We start from the raw sequence: 12,398 nt of genomic DNA on the forward strand, positions 1-12,398 counted from the left end.
TAGCTGGTAGGTAAATAGAATGCCTTCTGCTATATTTCCCTGCGATTTGACAATGACTACATTGTGGCTTTTTGCCCTTTTTCCTTGTTGTTTCCTTTTTAGTGAGTAGACAGTGGTCCTATCTCTGGATGGCCCCATGGGGATTTCGAACTAGATCTGGGTAAGAGGGATTACATCAGGGCAAAAGTGGTGTCATAAAAAGTAGAAATGGGGTTATTTATATAGTTTCTTTTATGTTGTTTATTATAGATAAAGATAGATATCTTTCTCTACTGACCTCCTGTCCTCTCCCCTCCTCCCACTGGGTCCTCCTGGTTCTTAAAGCTCTCCTTGGGATTCATCCTGGTTGGGGATACCCTGTTCTTAAGGAACTACAATTGCAACTAACAATATGTAAAGTCTGCTAAAGGCATTCTGAAGGGTTTTGGTTTCCCTATATTGGGATTATCAGTGTGAATATACAAACATGTAAGTACAGCATATATTCATATATTTTAGGCAATTGTTGTTTGTCCCTCCTATGGTCACAAATACTTCCTGTGTGGTCACATCCATTGGAAACCTTAAGCACGATTGAATTAGCATTTTCATCTCTTTGAGCATTCCAGTAGGTCCCTTTCCCCAGCATGACTCATATCTTTGTGATCACTGATGGTTGACCTATTGTGTTAATTATAATGCACATTTACATGTCCATGTTACTTATGTACTGTATGTTTTTCTATTTATAGTGCCATTGTTATGCAGCACTCATAAGACTCCCGAAGAAGCCTTTATGGTGAAGCATGTAGAGCGTAATTTACTGCATCTCTGTACAAGCCGCATCGTTCTTTGTGGTGAGTTTAATATTTTGTTTATTTAAATTTTTGTATATGTAATAAAAATTATGTTTTATCTAATCCAAACAAAATTGTGAAGTAGTCGTTTTTGGGAAACAAAAAAAATCCAGTTTTTATTGACCAATTGATTTTCAAATTATTTGGGATGTACTGCCCATTGATGATCCTCTAGTACCAGACACAGCAAATCCCCATAGTTTACTACTTGGGAGGGTGATCATGGATTTTATTATTATTATTTTTTTACATTTTAATTGCTGTTACAATGTTGATCATTGCAATGTCTTGTACTGTCATGAATGGGTTACATTCATAACAGCTGTGATTACTAGTGATCTGTAATTGGCTACAGCTAATCACATTGTACTGGGTGCTGTGGTTGGCCCAGGTGTGATCGCTGTGGGCCAATCACAGCATAGGAAACACGGCTGTTATGATTAAATTTATTAACAGCTTTGGTTACATTGTGATTATGCGATCGCATAGCAATCACATGATCACCGGGCCACGGGTGCCAGCATGCCCCAAACCTGAAGCAGGCTGAATGAGATAAATATATGTCATCTAGCCTGCCTGTGTCACCTGCCCGCAGTAAAAGTACTGTGGGCAGTCGGCTAGTATTAATAATTGCAAAATGATTTTATTTATTTATATCTACATATTTATTTTATGTATTTGTCTTGATTGCATTATTATTCACTAGGACCTATGTATCTTATTTCATTCCTTTCATGTATAACATTGAAAGACAATAAAAAATATCTATATCATTAACTACCACTATTGCCTGACATGGTTAAACCTGTTAAAGATCCATCCATGGTGCACCTCTGTGGGGTGACCACAAACAGGTATAGAAGTGGTAATATGCCAAACAAATATATTTCTCTTATATTAAATGTTCACTTATCAACTGGAACAAGCTAGTTAGATGAAATTGGAAGGCTTAACACAGATGTAAATCTAAACTTTTTATTTTATCAGAACAATTAGGGGCTGCGAATAAAAGAATGATATTTAAAGAAAAACTACCTACATTCCCCTTTTTTTTTAATCTCCTCTATATCAGCTGTCATGTGATATTCCTGAATCTTCTCTCTTCTTCTATGTAGAGAAGGGTCCCTCTTTGGGTGTCCCCATCATAGCTGTCTGACGTGGGCACTTTCTATTGGCTGTTTAGCAGCCGGGTCCTCTCATGATAAAGAACATATTAAAGTAAAAAAAGCGGACTGGATTACTAGCCCCCTCACTCTGAAACTGTGTTTTAGAAGGCAAATTAAATAAAAAATAAAAAGGTCTGAATGTGTGTGTTGGGGGGGGGGATTTTCATTTTTGCCTGGAGATGAGCTTTAAGATGTAAAGACAAATTTAAAGTAGTAAATCTGCCATTCAGCAAACATTCTCTGTAGGAGAATCTTCTAGGTGCATGTGTTTAAATGACAATGGTTGATTTGCCACCAGAAAGCCATATTCACTATTTTTTTTGTTTTTCTCCAAATAGAAACATTAATGTTAAAAAAAAAAACAAAAAAAACAAAAAACTAGTGTAATACAATCCCCGCAACTAAGGATTTCTAATAGCAATATATAACTTTATACATATATATTTTATTAGACTTTTAACAATTGTATTGTAAATAGTGTATTTAGTTTGTCTTACCCAGTGGTTTTCCCATTTGTTCATAATGACAGCTGGCCCAAATGATCTAGCTGGATTCATGCTGGCTCCTGTGTAGTTGATCTATTAAAGGATTAGACATAAAACAAAGGAAGTAGCTAAACAGGGAGATTTAAATGTATCAGCTTTGTTCTATGTTAATAACCTTTTGACATTCTTGTCCATATCATTACCATACCATAACAGGTGATTAGCTTGAGACAGTGCTACTCCAATGTACCTGATCATCATCAGCACTGACATTACATCATCATCATCATAAATTCATATAATCAAACCGTATTCACTATTAATATTATCATGATCATCCCTATCAGTTTCTAGACATTTACCCAGCGGTGTGAAGGATGCTGAATCTATTATTATTAAAGCAACCCTTTATTTTGCCATAACTCACACAAACCACTTCCAAACATGAGCTATTTAGCTTAAAATCAACTAATCATTAATTAACAATTGACACAAAAAAAAGTCTATCTACAGATGCCCAGCGTTCCTCTATTGTGGTATGCCATCTTTCCCTTTATAAAGCATAGAGAAGGTGAGGTGAAGGTAGGCAACTACATTTAAATTACACATATAGTAGAAGTAGATCCAGTTTGGAAACATGATTGCTGCACTGGGAATAGCTTGATCATAAATGTGAGATGGTGTGAAAATCCAGGGCTTCTTTTTATTCCCAATAAAAATATATGCAATACAGCGTTTGGGATATTCTCTAAATCTCCCCCAAAACAAAAATAATAAACAAATGTTCTAAGCAGCTGGAATCCCCTTTTCCCCAAAAAATGGTCTCAAATCCAAATTTTATATTCCCAGAGCTAAGAATTCTAGTGTGCAAAGTCAATATTTCAGTTGGCCATGAGCAAATATTCCTCCTTCAATAATCTTCTATGTGAGACTTCCACGCAAATTTCTCAAATGCTCACCAGAAATATAGACCCTTATACACTATTGGGTCAAAACAAGCATGTGTAGTAGTGTAAATAACCATCAGGTGTCACTCTTCCACCATTCCCCTCCTAAAGAAGCCCTATTGGGAAGGTTCAATCAACCAAATACGTTGAGGAAGTGACGTCATCAAGCCAGAGCTGGAAATACATAATCGGGACCAGAAGTTACAGTGCCGCAATCTTTGATAGTAATAAATGTGTGTGGTAAACACCTTTATATATATAACCCTATATATTTTTGCTTTCAATAAATTTTTATTGTTTTAAATGCAAAGGAAAATAATACATAATAAAACAGTGTAGAGAACGTCCGTTGTGGAGTACATGGGTACAACTTAGAAACACAGCAAGTGACACAGTCTCCGAAGGGATTCATAACAACATACAACATTTCCAAGTGATACATTGTTTGCTATGTCCCCGGCCGGTCGGTCCGGGCCAGGCCCGGCTCCGCCCCCTCCCGGTGCCCCGCAGGGGAACACACTGCGCCGAATGGAGGGGGGCGGTCGTCCAGACCCCAGCCCATCCCCAACCCCGGTCTCAGGGGAACCATGTAGCCGCAGTATTGCACCAGATGGCATAACTACAGTGCATAGTAAGGCCGCTCCAGGCGGCACTGTCAAACCCAACGGGATCCCAAGGGGACCGCGTCTTAGAAAGTATGGATCAACAGAGATACAGGAAAGAAAAAGGAAAAATAGAAAGAGAGAATAAGAAAGTCTGGGAAGGAAAAGAGGGAGTAGAGGGAGTAGAGAAGGAGTAAGACAGGGGGGGCAAGGGGAGGGTGGTGTCCACGTCTGCCACAAAGAAACCAATGTAGCCGTGGAGAGGTGTTTCCAGAGGAGCTCACCCTGAGAGCCTCTCATGCTACTGGGGTCCCGCCAGATATCTCATCCAAGGGTCCCAGGTTTTCTCGAATATGGGTAATTTGTCCTGAAGGATAGCCACCATTCGCTCGTTCACCATGATCCAGGTTAATTTAGCTTTAAGTAGTTCTAATAATATTAACCCTATATATTTTATAAAAAAAAATTACACTAAGTCTAATTTCCTTTCTTGTGAGGTCAACTGGCCGTTCTGAGGAGATACCAGTGGGGTCACCGATTTCTGGTGAGATTGTAGTACATGTTGGTGACACCTGGTGTTGGAGAAGAGGAATAGGAGCACAATGTGATGTTTGACACTTTATTTTTATGTGAGCACAACTCCAAGGAGTTCTTTGGGAAGTTATCTAGTTTTGATATTACTGCACTATGATGTTTGTATTTGTTTTTGTACGACTATGTGGTAAATTGGAATTACAGGGAGCGGAATGGTGGAAGAATGAGTGACACCGGGGGGCTATTTACACTACTACACATGCTTGATTTGACCTAATAATAGGGGTCTAAAATTCTGGTGAGCATGTGAAAAATTTGTGTGGATGTATTGATAAAATATTATTGGAAGAGGGGTTTATTTTTTTCAGCGACAAATGATATAATGACTTTGCACACCAGAATTATTAGTACTGGGAATATAAAATGTGTATTTTTTCCCTAGACCGACACTTGGAGAGAACTTTATGAATGCACAAGAGAGGACATTATAATATATACACTTGTACTACATTTAAAGCCTAAGAGCTCAGTGACATCTATCTGTTCTTTTGCAGTGCATTATTGCCCATTATGTTGCACATTGTTGTGCATTGCATTAAGGTAGCCTATCTATTTGATTGGTCTGTCAACACACCACAATGGACCAGAAATTGGATACACACCATTTTTTCCGATGTAGCGCATCACAGCACTTGCTAATTTGTTATCTTGTGTTATGGTACACAGCAATACAAGTACTTTAGTGCATTATGGTGCCACCTGAATGGCACTGCAATGCCTTAACACTTGCATAACACATGGCCATGTGCTGTGGTAACACCTGTTTTCACATGGATTAGGTGTGAATGGGCCCTAAAACATATTCCTTATAATGTTTAACCCACAATAGTGTCAACTCATTAAATAACAAGTTCTCATGATATATCTACAGTGGTTGTTATACTTACAGCAAACAGATGACCTATTGCCACAGAAAATCCAATTGCTAGTGCTACTGATCCACTGATATCATTGCGCTTTGAATCACAACTTGCACAAATGGTAAAAAGCAACTGGAAAGTAATTATCAATTCAACCAGGAGCCCATGACCAGGAGAAAGCTTTTCATTCACCTATGAATGTATTAAATAAAAAAATTACGAGAGCAAGTAAAATATAATGTTTTTCTTTTTATATAAATGTTCTCAAACAACAAGCATGATTCTGTCCTTAATCTGGTCCTCCAAAGAGTGTCAACGGAGCTCCACATAATAAATATTGACAGTGTATAAATATGACCGTGGTAAAAGGAGACCTCAAAAAGGAATTGTGAGAGTCCATTTTGGATAATAGACAACAATCTACCTCCTTCTAGTTTGAAGCATTAGCCCTCGTTTTGCCTACATCTGATCTAAGCTTAAAGTGAAACACTATTGCACACTTCTTACTATTTCCTGTCTTAAAACTCTCAAAGTGAGAGAGTGGAAAGGGTGTCCTTCATTATGAGAACCTGAGCAATTCCACTATTGTAATCACAAAGGGAGCCCCATCTGCAGTTCTTTAACTGTTAAAATCCTGTTGCACGAGTTGGCACTTGTGACCAGAGTCACTTTGGTTGAGGGGCCCGTAGAATCCAGCTTATCTTAGAGAGGTTTAGAAAGCCCTCTCTCAGCTCCCTAGGCCCCTCTTATGTGTAAACCACCCTGTGTCTATAAGGGACACAGGGTGACCAAGAAAATTATTGACAGCTACTTAATGGACACTGAGAATATGGTTTGGATTAATTCAAATGGGACAGTAATATTTATCAATTATATATCTCAATAAATATATAGATACTATTCCTGGCCTGTTTGATTCTGAACATGTTCATTGAATAAGCTAATCACATTGACCTCTGTTCCATGTTCTTCAATGTAAGAGACTGACAGTCTGTTACAGGTGGTCTCCTGCTATTGCCTGTTTAATAAGGAGTTCTGTGTTTATACGTAGGATAATGTGTAATATATTTTGTTTTAGCCTTGTTGCAGTGCTGAGTTAATTAACATGTTAATTATAACATTGCCTAGATGTGGATTCTCATTCACCTATTGTTTCTGTCCAGATGGCTAGGTAATTAGTTCAGGTAAATTATATTTCTGAAAACAATTTTATCTGCATAGCATTTTGTAATCAGGCACCTGGCCTGGTGGGGTAATCTGATCAGGAGGGGATGTCCTCCCGTGTGGTATATATTGTGTGTGAGTCTGTTCAATAAAGGTTCCAGATCTATACAAGCTTTTCTCGGCTAGTTTTGTATGGGGGCGGCTAGAATATCTGATATCTATGTTCAGACTGGAGGAAGCGGTATTCTGATGGAAGCCCACAAACACAGTGTGTTGTCGTGGTCTTGTTACACGCCTAATTTGACTTCTAGCTGTGTACAGGCTTCTGGGAAAAGCAGTGAGCCAAACACAAAACCAATATATAATTTCTGTAGGAGTTCTCGTTTGCCATACAGCAAGGAAACAGCATTTCAGTTTTTGGCCGTATTCGAACATCATTTAGTTGGCAAAGTGGACTTTTCCTTCAGTTACAGATAATAACATGCTTTCAAAAATATTTGCTGTACCAGTGGTCTATCTCTAGGTGGCACATCACTGATTGGTTATCAGATTATTAGGAAGGGCTGCAACTGAGTTAAATAATTAGTGCTGCTTAAAAGTAAATGATTGGTTTTGGATAGTTGGGATTTGAGGCATGATGCAGTTCTACAAGTGCTTTGAAAAAAATTGCTGTGAAGAATTAGATGCTTGCGTGAATCACAAAATATTAAACAAAAAAAAAGGATTCTCTGTTAAATTAAATTCTAGAGTAGAATTGATGATTACCTGAGTTATACCAAATCCTCCAGCAACATCAGATGGAGTGACTACATAGAGGATTCCAGCTCCTGCAATGGCACCCAGACACTGTGCAACGATATAAAAGGCTGACTTCGCAAGGCTGATCTTCCTCATACAAACCATTGCAATAGTAACTGCGGGGTTAATGTGGCCTCCGCTTATGTGTCCAAAACATTGCACTAAGGTTGCAATACTTAGTCCAAAGCAAAGTGCAATAAGGACCAGATCTGCAGGTTGAGGGTTTTCTTTTTCACTCCAATTAATGGTTGAACCAAGGCTTAGAAGAACAAATATGAGCATAGCCAGAAATTCACCAGTGACTGCCTTCCAAAAGGGCTGGGTCCACACTCCTTTACAGGCCACCATGATTGGATTGCACGTGCAAAAACGTCCGCACTTGCTAAAGGAAGTAAATAAGAAAATAGGTATTTATCAATAATACAACATAACACACAAACACTTACATTTAAAGCCCATCTTTGGGAAAAATAAAACATGCCTCCTCCTTGCTCCCACCATTACACAAGCCCCACAAAGCAGTTTTCTTTTTTATCTTATTTTAAGTCGGGTGATCTGCTACAATGCCTTTTCCAGTGGTGGAGACCAGTGTGACATCTGTGTCCGAAGCGGATTGGTTCCATTGTTGTGAGACCATCATGCCATTGCAGTCTTTTGGAGCCTAAGAGGACCTTGTCAATGAACGGCAAATAGGATGTGTCTAATTAATTCAGGCAGAGATCTGGGCAACCAAGTAAGGACCTTCCCCCACTGCAGTCTAGAATAAATCACAGGCAGGACCTGGGGTGTTATCTGACCATGGATTTAGGTGAGTCAAAAGGGATTTTAACTTTTTTTTCTGCAGTGAATAATTAAAAACAGGCATGGTATTGTTAGTGGTGGAAGGGGGGTCCCTGGCTGGAGCAAAACTTTAAGAATCTTTATACACAGGTCGATAGCTTAGTAGTGCTTACCCATTGGCCTACATGTTTGCTAAATCACCAACGCATACAGGGAAAATAAGAGAAAAGTTATTTGTTTATTTGTTCCAGGAGAGTGTCTCAGGTAGTCCTGAAATCAGAGGGTCAGCATGACTGCCAAGCAACTGGTAATTTCAGAAGGAGATGTCAGCCCTTGCAATCCCAACAAGTTTTCAATTGCAGGTTTCCTTCAAAGCTGAAGGAATATCTGACGTAGCACCCTCCTAGATAGGTGCTAGGTAAAGTATATCTGTGGCCCTGTTCTGCTTATCAGGAGGGCCTGATGTGCTAGTTAGCCTGTCATGTGCTTCCAGGTGTGCACTGTTGAGTCTGGGGAGTCTCCCCACTGTATCCAATGAGGGCTCTTGTTGGACAGTGGAGGAAACCTAGCCAATAGCACACTAGGGTTTATGAGTGTCCCAGTGGGCGGGCATTGCTGCAATGCATCCTGGGATTGGAAATAAATCCTGAGGAGACATGTGACAGGGTGTCTTTTGGCGGGAAGAATGTCCCAGAAGGAGGTGAGGGGGGTCTCTCCTTCTGTTGAAGTGAGGAAGGTGGTCTGGGTGGTCTAAGGACTAAGGGCCAGGGGTTGAGCTGCGCTGCAGAAGATCCAGTGTGTGCTGACCGAGTGGAGCTGCTGGGCAGTGTTCTTTTGGAAAGACAGTGTCGTGAGCACTTAAGATCTACCCAGGGGTCTGCATAAGAGAGGGGACCACGCTAGAGAGGTCAAGGGGATCAGAGAGCCAGCTAACCCAGAATGTATAGTAAAGGGAGAGCCAAGTTGTGAAACCCTGAAGATTAGGGAGCAAAAGGGGGCGCCAGGAAGGGCCCTGAAGTGTCTCAGCAGTACAGTCTGCACTACAAGTCAGCTACCTCAGGAAGGAGTACCTTAGGTAGCTTAAAGGACTTTATCACAGTCAAAGGTGAAGCTAAAGTAAGCAGCCTAGCCACGACCAGCGTCAGTCAGCATTAACCAGCATCAGTCATCGCTAACCAGCGTCAATCAGCAATTCTGTATAGTCCCTGCCTATTTTGTGCATAGTTTAGTTGTTGGAGTATCCCAATCATCCCTTCTCCCATCCAAGTTCTCAATAAACCCTAATAACCAAAGAAATTGGACTGGTTCTTGTCTGAGGTAATCACACTTGCAAACATGCTTAAATGCTCTACTGTTGTTAATGGTAACCCAGGGGGACCCACACTCAGCAGCTCCCTTGGAAGTAGTGCTACACTTATGAGCCCCACATAATGAATGTAGAATTTTGAATGTTGTAGCCTTCTTACAAGAACATTTACTCTAAATGGAGCACAACACTTAGCCAAGAAAGTAAAGTTCTACAGTTGCAAGACAAATTCACTCTTTTTAAAATGCTGTGGGCAGTGCTACCAGGGGAATTCAGTTTGGGGGCACCATGGAAAATTTATCACAATAAAACACACAGGCATGAAATATGTACAGAACTACTGATTCATTTCCAAGTTCTGGTTAAATATAGATGAATTTGTGTTTCTTTTTTAATCTTGGACACATATCAACACTATGTTTGTACTGGCAGCACTTTGATTAATACTTCAGATACTGCAAAACTCAATATTAGACCAGAGTGTGAATCAAAATGGAACTATTCCAGACTGTTTTTAAAGCTTTGATGAATAAATCTGTGAATGTTAATAAATAAAATAGATGTTTACCAACGTAATGTGCTATTAAGCAGTTTGCCATCTGAATAGTTTAGTAATCTGTCCTTTATCGCTCCAGCTTAAATATAATAATCTATGGCTTAAAAAAATCTAGGCATTGAAAGCTACAGTAAATATAATTTGATAGTTTATCATAAAATAAGCATGTTAAGGTCTAGTCTTCAAAAAAAGATGGCATAGTATCTTCTGGGAAGTGGAACCTGTGCGTATGGAAATATAGAGGTTGTCATTGCTCACCAACCTTCTGAATAGGCTAATTTACATTTTTTGTGAGCCATTTACCAAAAGCAATTGTGAAGTCAGTAAAATCTGAGTGACATAAAAACTGCTGGCCTGCAATGCTTTTTCAGGTAAATGGTTCTGAAACCAGGGGTCAGCATGGCAGATAGGCAACTAACATGTTCAAAAGGAGGAGTCAGAAATGGCTGCCTCGCTGTTTCTGTTACTACAGGTTTCCTTTACATGTCCTAAACTGCAGTGAACTTTATATCTCTAACCTACTTGAATTTATTTATTCTATAATTACCTATATTGATCTAGTGCTCTCCACCTTTTATTAATTTTTTTTAAGTCAGGGCACATGCGTTCCCCTAGCATACAGAAACTGGAGATATCATTAACCGGTTGCCGACTGCGCACAGTATATTTACTGCGGCAGTCAGCCCCGGCCAGGCAGAGTGACGTAGGTCTACGTCGCTCGCCTGTCACTGCTACTAGAGCCAATAGCGGCTCGGCTCGTTCACAGAGGAGTGCAGGCGTGTGACCGGCGGACCCGATGTCCGCCGGTCACTCTACGATCGCCGGTACAGCGGGAGAAAGACAGAGCGGCTTATGTAAACAAGCCGCCTGTCATTCTCCCCTGTGTAAAAATGAAGATCAGACAGTTCTACTATGTAGAACCATTGATCTTTGTTTTTACACTAGGTGACCTGTCCCACTACAGTTAGAATTACGCCCCTAGGACACACTTAACCCCTCCCTGTCCAATACAGTTAACCCCTTCCCTGCCAGTGTCATTTTTGCAGTAACAGTGCATATATATAGCACTGATTACTGCAGTAATGTCACTGGTACCCCCAAAAGTGTCAAAAATGTCAGTCAAGGGTCCGATCTGTCCGCTGCAATGTCGCAGTACCGCAAAAAAAATCGCAGATCGCCACCATTACTCGTTAAAAAAAAACCACCAAAAATGACAAAAATCTTTCCCTTAGTTAGTAAACGCGATAAATTTTGCGCAAACCAATCAAAATACGCTTTTTGCAATTTTTTTACCAAACATATGTAGCGTAAAACAATTTGGCCGAAAATGTAAAAAAATTTTGATTTTTACATTTTTTTTGGGGGAATTTCATATAAAAAAAAGTGAAAAATAAAAAAATAAAAAAAATTATGCTCTTTTTTTGTTTAAAGCGCATGATCAAAAAATCGCACAGGTGATCAAATACCACCAAAAGAAAGCTCTGTTTGTGGGAAAAAAAGGACGTGAAATTCGTTTAGGTACAGCGTCGCACGACCGCGCAATTGTCCGTTAAAGTCACGCAGTAAAAAATCGCAAAAAACCCCCTGGTCAGGAAGGGGGTAAAATCTTCCGGGGCTTAAGTGGTTAACCTAAATAACTGTTTGCGATACTCAGTAAAGGTGACAGAAACCGTCAAGGGTAGCGGTAGAAGGAAAGTTTGAAGATCACTGTATTTTACGCTAATCCCATTTCCCAAACCCCAGAAACAGAGAAATAGATAGATACTTTTTTTACTAAAATAAAAAAAATAAAAAAAAGGTTAAAAGTGGAGATTCACTTTAATGCGACCCTGTAAACAAGACAAATAATGAAATAAGTTGGGAATACTGTATACCTATCACAAAAGGAAACATTTTCTGGTGAGGGTTTCAGTGTCAGAATAAATGTCAGCCAAAGCACAGTTACCTCACCAGTCCCCGAGGTGGGCAATACTCATTTTGAATGGGATGCCAAGAAAGTTTTTGACACATATGTACCTCATCATGTAACTTTTCCCTTTCATTTCTCTCATTCCTATCTTTCATCCCTTGCAACACAATTATTTTAAGCCCAAATGAACTTTCAATTTAAAATTGCCAAATACATCCCTTGGGCATTTAAACAAAATGTATTACAGTTTGATTTCTTTAGAAAGCAGCCACAGCCTGAGCAGACAAGCATGTCCCCTGTCAGCATGCTTTGTGGAAGGACTTTTTTTTGTGTGTGGAAACAGCAGTCTCTCTGAAATCAGGATTTTATCCCAGAAATGGCAATATGTTGCGATA

The 12,398-nt window shown here is 39.6% G+C and overlaps 1 protein-coding gene across 2 annotated transcripts in view; it reads right to left on the reverse strand.

The window, feature by feature from the left end:
- The window catches only part of AQP4 (aquaporin 4), a 64,610-nt gene that overhangs the window by 6,943 nt on the left and 45,269 nt on the right, over positions 1-12,398 (reverse strand). For both annotated transcript variants that reach the window (XM_082258844.1, XM_082258845.1), the window contains exons 2-4: positions 7,420-7,834; positions 5,518-5,682; positions 2,500-2,580 (exon numbers count right to left, since the gene is read on the reverse strand). In XM_082258844.1, the coding sequence (XP_082114970.1) occupies positions 2,500-2,580; positions 5,518-5,682; positions 7,420-7,834 (661 nt within the window). The remainder of the gene's footprint in view (positions 1-2,499; positions 2,581-5,517; positions 5,683-7,419; positions 7,835-12,398) is intronic.

The sequence above is a fragment of the Pelophylax lessonae genome (genome assembly GCF_965119305.1).
Source record: "Pelophylax lessonae genome assembly, chromosome: 5".
Lineage (NCBI taxonomy): Eukaryota > Metazoa > Chordata > Amphibia > Anura > Ranidae > Pelophylax > Pelophylax lessonae.